The sequence below is a fragment of the Euleptes europaea genome, chromosome 1 (genome assembly GCF_029931775.1).
Source record: "Euleptes europaea isolate rEulEur1 chromosome 1, rEulEur1.hap1, whole genome shotgun sequence".
Lineage (NCBI taxonomy): Eukaryota > Metazoa > Chordata > Lepidosauria > Squamata > Sphaerodactylidae > Euleptes > Euleptes europaea.
The window spans coordinates 179,078,296-179,091,513 of record NC_079312.1 but is presented as its reverse complement, the minus strand read 5'-3'; the positions used below and the strand labels follow the sequence as shown (position 1 = coordinate 179,091,513).

At 50.6% G+C, this 13,218-nt stretch overlaps 1 protein-coding gene across 1 annotated transcript; it reads left to right on the top strand.

The window, feature by feature from the left end:
* Positions 1-1,779: 1,779 nt before the first annotated feature.
* On the top strand, positions 1,780-11,333 carry LOC130483448 (emerin-like). Its single transcript, XM_056856209.1, has 8 exons — positions 1,780-1,796; positions 6,970-7,059; positions 7,789-7,875; positions 7,964-8,047; positions 9,108-9,215; positions 10,006-10,157; positions 10,274-10,326; positions 11,066-11,333. Exons 2-8 carry the CDS (start codon positions 6,978-6,980, stop codon positions 11,331-11,333), a joined length of 834 nt encoding a protein of 277 aa, XP_056712187.1. The 5' UTR covers positions 1,780-1,796; positions 6,970-6,977.
* The last annotated feature ends 1,885 nt before the right edge of the window (positions 11,334-13,218 follow it).

Here is a 13,218-nt window from a genome sequence, read left to right as displayed (position 1 = left end):
TATTCTTCTCTCTCCCTGATGTGGCAGTCCGGCTCGGGAATAAAAAACCCTGAACTCAGGTGGGGTTTAATTCTAATCAGCATGCATGTCATAAGCGCTCTTGGAGACTCTACTGTGCACCCCACCGACTCCTAGATGCAGGGACAGAGCCAAATCCCAGTTGCATCCCACCAGGTTTTGCCAGAGGATCAACTCACCAGGACGATTCCAAACAGGACGATTCTCTAGCTGCGCCTGACTGCGATTCTCTAGCTGCGTCTGACTTTTCAAGCGCTCTGCTAGAAATCGAAAGAGTCATGTTCAGGCAAGTCCTATAAACCTGCCTCCTGTGGGAGGGGTTGGGGGGGGAGAGAGAGAGAGAGCTCCAAGAGGATGATGGGAGATGCAGTCTTCAACGAATAATAATAAATATAGCGCCTTGGAGTTGTAATTGACTCATGGCAACCCCCACCATGGGGGTTTTCAAGGCAAGAGATGTCCTGCGTGGCCACCCTGGACTAAGCAGGGGAGCTGATCTCTATTGCCTGGAGATCAACTGTAACAGTGGGGGATCTCCAGCCCCCACCTGGAGGTTGTAGTCAAAACCAGCTACAAGTGCTACTCAGTTGCGAATACAAAGCGAAAGCACAAGCAAAAGTAAACCCACAATAAGGTCACTGTAATTCAATGTTGCTGTTTAGAAAAAATATATTGAGAATGAAAATCTCACGAACACAGAAATTTACAATTGGTCTAATATAGACCCAATACAACAGCGCAAAAAGGCGTTACACAATAATAAGTAAAGGCAAAATTGCTCAATTCATTTCAAGTCCATACATATAAATTGCAACAATCAGGCAACGGAAACGAGGCGTTGTGCAATGGAAATCCGGTATAATTCCATTCCATATGAAACTTTTTCAAGCTTTTAGTCCTTCCGTGCACAATTCTGTAGAAAAAAATACATTCAATGTACGAAGCAGCGTGCCTTCCTTGTATGTATGGACGGCAAAATAATATACTTATTATTGTGTGACGCCTTTTTGCGCTGTTATATTGGGCCTACATGAGACCAATTGTAAATTTCTTGTTTGCTCAACTGAGGTCGTGTTGGTGAGATTTCCATTCTCAATATATTTTTTTTCTTAACAGCAACATTGTATTACAGTGACCAGATAGACAGACAGACAGACAGACAGACAGACAGACAGATAGATAGATAGATAGATAGATAGATAGATAGATAGATAGACAGACAGACAGATAATGTGTTCCCTACCTGTCTGTCTAGTTTCATGCTAATCTGAATGTGTTCTTGCTTGCTTGCTTGCTAATCTGCACGTGTTCCCCATCGATCTAGCTAGATCCCACTCCCCTTTGCAACCGCTTTCCACTGCGCGAGGCGGCCAGATGCAAAGCCCGGCTCAAGCGCCCCGAAAGCGCACGATCCAGCCTGGGGGGAAAGCAACGCGCCGGCTTTTCCCCTCCCCTCCCCTCCCCTCCCCTCCCCTCCGCCTCCGCCCAGGACGGCCACGGGACTCCGCGCCTGGCCGGCCCCTCCGCGGAGGCGCGCTTGGGTGGCGGCGCGCTCGGCCGCCCTGCCCTGGGGAGCCGCCCTGGCCATAAACCGGGCTCGGAGGCGCACCCAAGCGCCGGGCGGGGCTGCAGGGCGGGGGAGGGGAGGGGTGGGGAGGGGAGGGCGCGGCTCTCGGTTCCCCCAGCCCGCCCCCTCCCCGCCGCCTGACTCACTTCCCTTCTGGGGCTGCCCGCTCCGGAGCTCTGCCCAGCCCAGCCCGGCGCGCAAGGAAAGCCAGGTACCCGCTTCCCTCCCCTTGCCCTCTGCGCACCCCCCCCCCGTCCTGGCTAGCATTGATCCCCCCCCGTCCGCATGGCAGGACCCCCCCCATCCCCTGCTTCCCTTTTCCTAAGCCGGATCTCTGCCCCCCACCCCTCGGAAGGACGCTCTTCCCCCCCTTGCCCCCTTTGGAGGTTGCCATAAGAGAGGGAAGCGAGAGGGCGAGGAGACCCGTGCGCCAAGGCTCTGCCAGGACGGGATCTGGGCCTGGGGAGGGGATCTGGGACGGGATGTGGGGGAGAGAAGGCCTTGGGACGGGATCTGGGGGGTGGGGGAAGAGCGTAGCCAAAGTGGGCATCATCGGCTGGCAGGCCTCTTTGGCTGGGAGGGGGTCGAGGGCGGTGCCAGCCCTTGTCAGCGCTCAAGAATTGTATGAGAATTAATACTTTGTTTACCGGGTGTAGTGGTTGAGAGCGGTGGTTTGGAGCGGTGGACTCTGATCTAGAGAACTGGGTTCGATTCCCCACTCCTCCACATGAGCGACAGACTATAATCTGGAGAACCGGGTTTGATTCCCCACTCCTACACATGAAGCCAGCTGGGTGACCTCCAGCCCCACCTACCTCACAGGGTGTCTGTTGTGGCAAGGGGAAGGGGAAGTGATTGTAAGCCGGTTTGGTTCTTCCTTAAGTGGTAGAGAAAGCTGGCATATAAAAGCCAACTCTTCTTGTTTACTAGTGTCATTTATACCATGCCTTCCTTCCCAATGGGAACCCAACGTGGTTCCCGTCGTTCTTTTTGCCCCCCTTGTATCCTCACGACAACCCTGAGAGGTAGGTTAAGCGGAGAGTGTGCAACTGGCCCAAAGTCACCTAGCGATCTTCCATGGCAGAGCAGGGATTCGAACCTGGGTCTCCCAAGCCCTAGTCCAGCACTGTAACCACTACACCACACTGTTATCGAAGCATTCGAGTTGTAGGTGTCTGCACTTGTCTTGGATTTCGGTGCCTTGGATGTTTGCAAGCAGCTCAGAGCGGGGGGCGTGGAACTAATTTGTTGTGAGGGCCAGATATGGCATGAATGTCACGTGGTCGGGCCGGGCCGTGCGTACTGTAAAATTTAATAGCTGGGTACCCAAAGGTTGGGTGGAGAAAAGTAAAATAATGTTACATAAAAAAGGTAAAGGTCCCCTGTGCAAGCACCGGGTCATTCCTGACCCATGGGGTGACGTCACATCCGGACGTTTACTAGGCAGACTTTGTTTACGGGGTGGTTTGTCAGCGTCTTCCCCAGTCATTTTCCCTTCATCTTCGGAAGGATGGAAGGCTGAGTCAACCTTGAGCCGGCTACCTGAAACCAACTTCCCTGGGCTATATTAGTCTCCCATAAAGAGTGTGCATGCCAGTATCAACCTGATAAAATTTTACGCCAGGTACCGGAGATACAAACTTTATAGAAGACGTAGGTAAAGCCAATTAATGATACTGTTTTGACTTTATTTATTTTTTTACTTAAAATACAAACATGCCTAAAACAATAACACTCTTGCAGTATTTTCATTTATTTTTATTTAACAGCGGGCACGCCAGCCCAGATCAGGAGTGTGGGCGGGGGGTGGCCGCTTGGCTTGGCTCGAGGGCCGGATAAGAGTTCTAAGGGGCCGGATCCAGCCCCCGGGCCTTATGTTTGACACACCTGGCTTAGAGGCTGTGTCCCAGGAGAAAAGCAGCATGAAAATAAGCGAAGTAAAGAAATAAGTTGCTGCGGGATTTCATGGAAGTCTCACAGTGGGTCGTGGTGGCGCAGCCATGTGCAGCGCTGCCGAGGTTCTCGGGCAGGCATGCAGAAGGCCTGGCGTGTGCCGCTGGCTTTCTGCAGCTCCCCACTTTGGAGTTCTGGGCTGCCCAGGTTTCTTCCCCTCCAGCCCAGCCCTTCTGGGGCCCGCACGTTGCTTTTGAAAACTTGGCGTCCGCCACCCTCCTTCCTTCCCTCCGCCAGCCGGCCCGCTGCCTCTGCATTCCTTCTGCTCCTGCCAGAAGATCGGGGGCCCTTTGGGGACTGGAGCCCTGCCAGAGCTCTTTCTCCGGAGGAGGGGAGGTATCGGTTTTCCTTGCCTCTCCCCGGAGCTGCCCACCCCCCAGACTATGAGGCCCTACGTCACCCTCTCTGCGCCCCTCTCCGCAGGCTACGGTCCCAAATCTCCAGGACTTTCCCAACCTGGAGTTGGCAACCCTGATTTCCTGGCGCGGCTTCCCTCTCCCAGCTCCTCTGACGCCCACTGCATTTCGGTTCAATGCAAACAAAAATTAATCGGCGGAGGAAAGCCAGCGAGGGTTTGCATCGATTGCAGATTACTCCGGTTCCAACATGTGGCGTTGATTCACAAGGCCGATCCCGTCTTCCATATCTCCCACGTCTTGAACGGGTGCCAGTTTTTTTTTATTTTGAAGGAGTTCCTTCCTCCCGGACCGCTTTCCTCCGGCTGCCTCTCCTCGTTTTCTTCCCTTATCCGCCCTGGCTTTTTAATATGGGCTCTTTGTTACAAATAATAACATTGAAAGATGTGCTGGGGAACTGGAAAGTTTGGCCAGAACCACGCATGAAACGCCAGGTTGGGGAGTAGCCTATCCGAACTACACGATCATCGCTTTTTGTACCAAAGGCAAAGGGGAAAGGTCAAATGTGCCAGTCTTTCTGTGGTGCATTTGACCTTTGATGTGGTCAAACGCGTGGTAATCTTCAGAGTTTTCTTTGGCCCTCTTAGCTCCTTTCTGGCGTTCTTCCCATGTGGTGAGCTCTCCTTCTTTGGAGGTTTTTAAGCATCTTTGTCTACAGTAGAAGAACAAGATTCCAGTCCGCAACTCCTTAGAGACCCACAAGATTTCCAGGGTATACACTGTCATCTGACGAAGGAAGCTTTGTCTCCCACAAGCGCAGACCCTGGAAATGTTGAGGGTCGCTAAGGTGGTACTCGGACTCAAATCTCGCTCTTCTATGGAGAGCCACCTATGAATATAGCTCCTAATACTCAAAGAGAAAGTATTTTTACCCGTGGGAAGATTGTTGACTTAAGCTTCCACAGTGTTAAGGACTTAGCAGGTGTGACGTGGGTGTTAAGTGCCGTCAAGTCGCTTCCGACTCATGGCGACCCTATGAATCTGTGTCCTCCAAAACGTCCTATCTTAACACCCTTGTTCAGGTCTTACAAACTGAGGGCTGCGGCTTCCTTTGTAGAGTCCATCCATCTCTTGTTGGGTCTTCCTCTTTTCCTGCTGCCCTCAACTTTTCCCAGCGTGACTGTCTTTTCCAGTGAATCTTTGCCTTCTCATAATGTGACCAAAGTACGACAGCCCCAGTTGAGTCATTTTAGCTTCTAGGATCAGTTCAGGCTTGATTTGATCTACAGCCCACTGGTTGTTTTTTTTTTTTTTTTTTGCAGTCCACAGTATCCGTAACACTCTCCTCCCAACACCACATTTCTTCCTATCAGCTTTCTTCATTGTCCAGCTTTCACATTGTACAGCCTCGCAGGACCCTGAGGAAATATTATGCCCCTCCTATGTACTTTGGCACCCTGGGTACAATTGCCGTGTCGATAAATGGTTCTGGATTGAGTTGTATCTGCCCTGCCCAAATCCACTGAGGGTCACTTGCCAGTGTGTAGCAAGTAAAAACCGTTCTTGGCGAAGCAGTGTTGAGTTTCAGCCTAACTCCTCCCTTTGCGAAAGGTTTTCTCTCTCTCATCGATAGGACAATAGAGAAAAATAGTCAGAGTCCCTTCCATTTCCAAGCCTTCCCATTTTCAACACCTCCCTGTCTTGTCTTCAGTGCCGGATTGTTGTTGACCCAACTCAATTCTATATCCCCTTTGTTGCTGGGTTGGCGAGAGGGTGCCTGCTTTCTGCCCACTTCACTATGGTGAGATCACCCCCTAGGCCAGGGGTCGGCAAACTCATTAGTCAAAAGAGCCAAATATCAACAGTACAACGATTGAGATTGCTTTTGAGAGGCAAATTATTTAAACTATATAGGTAGGTACACTGTTTATTAACTTAATAAACTTTAATTAAAGTTTTAAGTCTTAATTAAACTATAGGTACACTGAATAAAACTTGATATCATACTTAATGTGTGTGTGTGTGTAAAGTGCCGTCTTATGGCGACCCCTTTTTGGGGTTTTCATGGCAAGAGACTAACAGAGGTGGTTTGCCAGTGCCTTCCTCTGCACAGCAACCCTGGTATTCCTTGGTGGTCTCCCATCCAAATACTAACCAGGGCTGACCCTGCTTAGCTTCTGAGATCTAATGAGATCAGGCTAGCCTGGGCCATCCAGGTCAGGGCATCATACTTAATAGTGATCTTATTTATTGATAAAAATTAAATTGTAAGTCCCTGCCATTTCCCCCTCCCCGTCCGGAGTCCTAGTCTGGAGGCGTGGTCTACCGCCTTAAAAGCCTATTGGTGGACCAGGCCTCCGGCTGAGTCCCATTGGGAGGCCAGGTCGACCCATTGGCTTTCTTGACAGTAGACCTTGTCTCCGGAGGTCCATAGAAGCCAATTGGTAGACCTGGCCTCTGAAGGGGGACTTTTCCCCCCTCCTCGGAGTCCAGGTCTACCACCAAGAAAGCCAGTGGGTAGACATGGCCTCCCAATGGGACTCAGCCGGAGGCCAGGTCTACCAAAGGAAGCCCGCCCTGCCCAACAGCTGATAGGTGGGGGGGGCAGGAACCTCCGAGCCGCCCACCCAGCAATCGCGCGGCTAGAGGGGAGGCTTTAGCCTCCCAACCATTGAGGGCAAGGGAAAGGGGGACCCGGCCATTCTCCACAGTGGGGGGGGGAGACAGCGCCCCCGCTCTCACTCTCTCTCAGGCTCGCCGGCTCCGCAGCCCGGCTGCCGGCGTGAGCGGGCACAAGAGCAGGGGCTCTGAACTAAGTTCGGAGAGCCGCACTCAATGGGCCAAAGAGCCGCATGCGGCTCTAGAGCCGCAGTTTTGAGACCCCTGCCCTAGTGTTGTGATTCTTTACAGAGAACCAGGAGCAGCCTACCTTGTTGAGCGCTCGCATTTGAGGCTTCACGGGCATTTGTTCGGCTTGCCGATGTGGTTGGTTGTGTGCCATCTTTCCACTGACTGATGTTGGAGATGGTGGCAGGAAGAAGAGGCAGTAACTATTTTTCTTCTTGCGTTTGCCAGGTAGCGTCATGGACGAGTACAGTGGGTTAACGGATAAGGAACTGATCGCCCGCTTGAAGAAATACGCCATCCCACACGGACCTGTTGTTGGTATGGACTAAGAGGAGAATGTCATTTTCTTGGGGGAAGTAAATATGTTTGGGGTGTGCGGTTCAAGAGAGCCAGCGTGGTGCAGTGGTTACGAGTGGTAGTTAGGACCAGCGGACGCTAATCCGGGGAACCTGGTTGGTTTCCCCACTCCTCCACATGAAGCCAGCTGGGTGACCTTGGGCTAGTCACAGCTCTCTTGGAGCTCCCTCATCCCCACCTATCTCACAGGGTGTCTGTTGTAGGGAGGGGAAGGGAAGGTGATTGTAAACCGGTTTGATACTTCTTTGAGTGGTTGAGAATGTCAGCATATAAAAACCAACTCTTCTTCTTCTTCAAGCTGGAAACAAAACCAAAGTAACAACCCCAGCGGTAGAGTAATAATCTTTCTTTCCCTGGTAGATACTGGCAACATCCCTGTAATTAATATCGTTACTATGCCCATTGCTATGACAAAGAAATGGAGGACAGGAAACACCAACTTCCTCTGACTTATAGAATACCCCATGGGTCCCAAGCCTTTTCGAGCCTGTGGGCAAGAGAGGAGAACGCTGTTAGCTGCTTTGGGTTCCCATTAGAGATAAAGGCAAGGCAGAATTAAAGTAAATAAATAAAAGTTGGGATTGCTGAAGGTAGCCCCATCAGGAAGACGAATGTTTAAGGGGAACGGTGGGGCTATAAGTATTTTTTCACCTTGGTTTGAACCCACCCGCCCCGATTGTGTCCCTTCAGGAACAACCCGGAAGCTTTATGAAAGGAAAATCTACGAATTCGAGACGGAGCGGACGAAGCACCCTGGGAGATCGGAGGCCTACATAGGTGAGTCGAACCGGGCCAGTGTGGGGAAAGGGTATCCCTGTTGGGCACTAGAGCCTGACCGTTTTCCCGGTTCTTTGTGCCCACGCAGAGCCGACAAGCAGCAGCCACAGCTACACGCGAGAGACCTTTGTGAGTCCCCGGAGCAAGGAAGACTTCAACTATGGGAGAGAAGGTGAGGGATGCTTCAGAGGAAACTGCAGATCAGCCAGGGAAGGAGAGTTAAGAGGCATCAGAAGAACGTGGGGGGAGCGGTCTTGGAGCAAGAGGAAGCAACACTCTTTGGATGGAAACGGAGGAAGATCTCGGTTAAATTGTGGAACTCCCTGCCCCAGGATGTGGTGATGGCTGCCAGCTTGGAAGGTTTTAAGAGGGGAATGGACATGTTCATGGAGGAGAGGGCTATCCATGTCTACTAGTCCAAATGGATACTAGTCATGATGCATGCCTATTCTTTCCAGGATCAGAGGAGCATGCCTGTTATTTTAGGTACTATGGAACCGCAGGCAGGATGGTGCTGCTGCAGTCGTCTTGCTTGTGGGCTTCCTAGAGGCACCTGGTTGGCCACTGTGTGAACGTATTGCTGGACTTAATGGGCCTTGGTCTGATCGAGAAGGGCTTTCCTTATGTTCTTATGCATACTAGTCATCATACATACCTATCCTCTGCAGTATCAGGGGAGCATGCCTATTATATTGTGTGCCATGGAACGCAGGCAGGATAATGCTGCTGCAGTTGTCTTGTCTGTGGGCTTCCTAGAGGCAGGGGTGTCATACTCATTTGTTGCAAGGGCCGGATATGGCATGAATGTCACTTGGTCGGGCCGGGTGCACAATAAAATTTAATGCCAGGGTCCAAAAATACAAACTTTATAGAAGGCGCAGGCAACGCCAATTAATGATACTATTTATGACTGTATTTTTTAGTTAAAATACAAACATGCCAAAACAATAACACTTTTGCAGTATTTTAATTTATTTTTATTTATTTAACAGCGGGCTCACCGTCCCAGATCAGGAGTGGGAGGGGGGGCCCTCTCGGTTGGCTCGTGGACCGGACATGAGCTCTCAAGGGGCCAGATCTGGCCCCCGGGCCTTATGTTCGACACCCTTGCCCTATGGGGTCGCTGTAAGTCTGCTGTGACTTCACAGCACTTTCCACCCCATAGTTAGCTGTGCTTTTTGTGTGGGGGAGAGTACCGAACAAATTTTCCCTGATTATTTTGTCTTTGCCAGCTCTTGGCTCCACAAAGAGATCCTTAATAGAAAGCTACAACTCTGCGAGAAATGAGGAATATACTGACTGTGGAGATGAAGGTAAGAGAGGGGTGGGGCCTTGGGTGAATGAGGGGAGGGTTATGGTATATTAGCATAACCCCACTTAATATTGAGCAGCAGGAGATTTTTATTTTTGGGGAAAGGGTATTTTGTGCATTAAGAGGCTAAATTTCTTTTCTCACAATCTGTTAACACAGATCAATAAAATATAGTTAAACTGACTTCGCATGTCGTATACATACTAATTGTCTTTTTTTAAAATAAAATTTTTATTTTCAAAACAATATAAAAACAACACATACAACGTACAATATACACTCCTTCCTAATTAAACTCCATATCTACAGCAAGATCTTCATCAAATATCATATGGAGTGGAACTAAATCAATTTATACTGTCTAGTACTGATCTTTGCCATAACCTGGATGGCCCAGGCTAGCCTGATCTCGTCAGATCTCAGAAGCTAAGCAGGGTCAGCCCTGGTTAGTATTTGGATGGGAGACCACCAAGGAATACCAAGGTTGCTGTGCGGAGGAAGGCAATGGCAAACCACCTCTGTTCGTCTCTTGCCATGAAAACCCCAAAAAGGGGTCGCCATAAGTCGGCTGCGACTTGACGGCACTTTACACACACACAGTACTAATCTGTACTGGGACCTTGGCCATCTTCTGGGCATGGAGTAGAGGGACACTGGGGGTGTAGGGGGGGAGGTAGTTGTGAATTTCCTGCATTGTGCAGGGGGTTGGACTAGATGGCCCTGGTGGTCCCTTCCAACTCTATGATTCTATGATTAAAACTTGGGCCCCGGCACGGTTAAACTCAGGCGCCCTTGGAATCGAAGCTAAAACATTATACCCTTTCCTTTCCAATTTGACAAACTATCGGTGTCTCTCTCTTTCACCCCAGAGTGGGATGCCAACCCTTCTGAGGGCTCCACCTCTTCCTACCGTTACAAATCATCGCTGGGCAGTGGGTCACATCTAGGGAGAGTGAGTGCCCGCAAGCCGGTAAGTGGGCCTCCCGCGTCCATCAACAGCACAGGAATGGGGTCCCTGCGAGGCCCCGCAGAGAGGCAGTTCTCCATCCCTGTTCTGTACTGAAAAGCTCCCGTCCTTCCTTTCAGATCGCGGAGCCATATCTCTACAGTTCCGGCTTCAAGGAAGTCCCACCCGAGAGGTGAGGGGGGTTGATATCAAGGCATTGAGAAGACAGGATATCCCTGGAGTTAACCATCTTCAAGTACTTGAAGGGCTCTCAGATAGAGGAGGGTGCCGAGTTGTTTTCTGTTGCCCTAGAAGGTCGAACCAGAACCCATGGGTTGAAATTAGATCAAAAGACTCCGTCTAGACATTAGGAAGAACTTTCTAACAGTCAGAGCAGTTCCTCAGTGGAACAAGCTTCCTCGGGAGGTGGTAAGAGCTCCTTCCCTGGAGGTTCTTAAGCAGAGGCTAGATGGCCATCTGTCAGCAATGCTGAATCTGGGAACTTATCCAACACATAGGGAGCCAGCGTGGTGTAGTGGTTAAGAGCGGTGGTTTGGAGTGGTAGACTGTGATCAGGAGAACCGGGTTTGATTCCCCCACTCCTCCACATGAGCGGCGGAGGCTAATCTGGTGAACCAAGCTGGTTTCCCCACCCCTCCCCATGAAGCCAGCTGGGTGACCTTGGGCTAGTCACAGCTCTCTCAGCTCCACCTACTTTACAGGATGTCTGTTGTGGGGAGGGTAAGGTGATTGTGAGCCGGCTTGATTCTTCCTTAAGTGATAGAGAAAGTCTGCATATAAAAACCAACTCCTCCTCCTCTTCTTCTTCTTCCCGCCGTGAGCCCATAAGGAATAAAGGCAGCTTATATAAAACGTTAGAAATAAATTAAAATAAAATAATATACATCTGCATTCTGGAATTACCATTGCAGGGACAGCAGCGCCTACCAGACCGTCTTCCATCGGAAATCGGCAGGCCCATCCTCGCTGGGGGTGGAGCCCCGCCGCGCCATCCGTCCTGAGCTCCAGGCTCCGTCTGCGCAAAAGGATCCCGGCGGTGACCGGGGAGCCAAGCGTTACCTCCCCCTCTGGCCCCAGCTCCTGCTCTTTGTGCTGTTGGCCGCCTTCTTGGCCTTCACCTATTTCTTCCTGCAAGCCGACGCAAACGATAACCCCTTCGGGAAGCATGCTCGGCACTAAAGCCTCATCCTCCGGCCTGTCTTCTGTCTGCCTAAAACGGGGTTCCCCGAGGGCCCAGGATGTCTATATTGGGCCCTCGCCAAGTGCCTTCCAGTTCATCTAACCTAAAAATGGAGAGGTGTAAAGGGGGACGGGGGGTGAGGTACATATGTACATAGGAAGCTGCCTTATACTGAATCGGATAATTGTTCCGTCAAGGTCAGTATTGTCTACTCAGGTTGACAGTGGCTCTCCAGGTGGAGGTCTCTCGGGTAGAGGAGCTAGATTCCAGTCCAGTAGCACCTTAAGAGACCAACAAGATTTTTGGAGGGCTTTCAAGAGTCAAACTCCCTTTCAGGAATCGAAACTCCCGTCATAAGCGTGCCCTCTTGAAAGCTTATACTCTGCAGCTTATACTTCCTCTCTCATAATACCAGAACACGGGGTCATCTGCTGAAGCTGTAGGGTGAGAGATTCAAAACAGATAAAAGGAAGTATTTCTTCACACAATGCACAGTTGAATGGTGGAGGAACCCCCTGCCCCAGGAGGTGGTGATGTTGGCCACCTTGGAAGGCTTTAAGAGGGGAGTTGACCTGTTCATGGAGGAGAGGGGTATTCATGACTACTAGTAAAAATGTAGACTAGTCATGATGCATACCTATTCTCTCCAGGATCAGAAGAGCATGCCAAATATCTTAGGTGCTGTGGAACACAGGCAGGACAATGCTGCTGCAGTTGTCTTGCTTGTGGGCTTCCTAGAGCCACCTGGTTGGCCCCTGTGTGAACAGACTGCTGGACTTGATGGGCCTGGGTCTGATCCAGCAGAACTTTCCTTATGTTCTTATGAAAATCTTGTTGGTCTTTAAAGAGTGCTACTGGGCTCAAACATAGCTGTTCTACTGCAGACCAACATTGCTATCCACCAAAACGATCTTAGGTAGAAATCTTTCACATGACCTGCTACCTGATCCTTTTAGCTGGAGATGCCGGGGATTGAACCTGGGGCCTTCTGCATGCCAAGCAGATGCTCTACCACTGAGCCACAGGACCTCCCCCAACACATGAAGCTGCCTTCTACTGAACCAGACCCTTGGTCCATCAAGGTCTGCATTGTCTAGTCAGACTGGCAGTGGCTCTCCAGGGTCTCAGGCTGAGGTCTCACACGTCACCAACTCCCTGGTCTTTCTAACTGGAGATGTCGGGGATTGAACCTGGGACCTTCTGCATGCCGAGCAGATTCTCTACCGCTGAGCCACCCGCAGGAGCGAAGGGTTCCTGGGAGCTTTTTCTGACTTGTGGCAGCTTCACTCCTGTCCCTGGATCTTTGTCGATCAATCCTTTCGTCAGCTACACGGGGGCATTTTTTCCTGCTGATTTTTATAGCTTCTGCTTTACAATTGGGGCGGCTTTCTTTCTCGTGGGCTGAGGGGAGAGAAAAAAGCGAAGGGGAAAAATATATATATAGCGCATCAGCAGCTTTTTTAAAGATATACTAATGTGTCAAACTATTAATAAATGCCACCAAAGACGTGTGGTTTTTTTTAAAAAAAAGATGACTCATGCTTTGTCTTTTAATAGCTTCTGTTATGAGAGCCAGCGTGGTGTGGTGGTTAACAGCGGTGGTTTGGAGTGGCGGACTTTAATCTGGAGAACCGGGTTTGATTCCCCGCTCCTCCACATGAGCGGCGGAGGCTAATCTGGTGAACCAGGTTGGTTTCCCCATTCCTCCGCAAGAAGCCAGCTGGGTGACCTTGGGCTAGTCACACTCTCTCAGTCCCCCCTACCTCACAGGGTGTCCATTGTGGGGAGGGGAAGGGAAGGCGATTGCAAGCCGGTTTGATTCTCCCTTAAGTGGCAGAGAAAGTCGGCATATAAAAATCAACTCCTTCATCTTCATCTCATTCC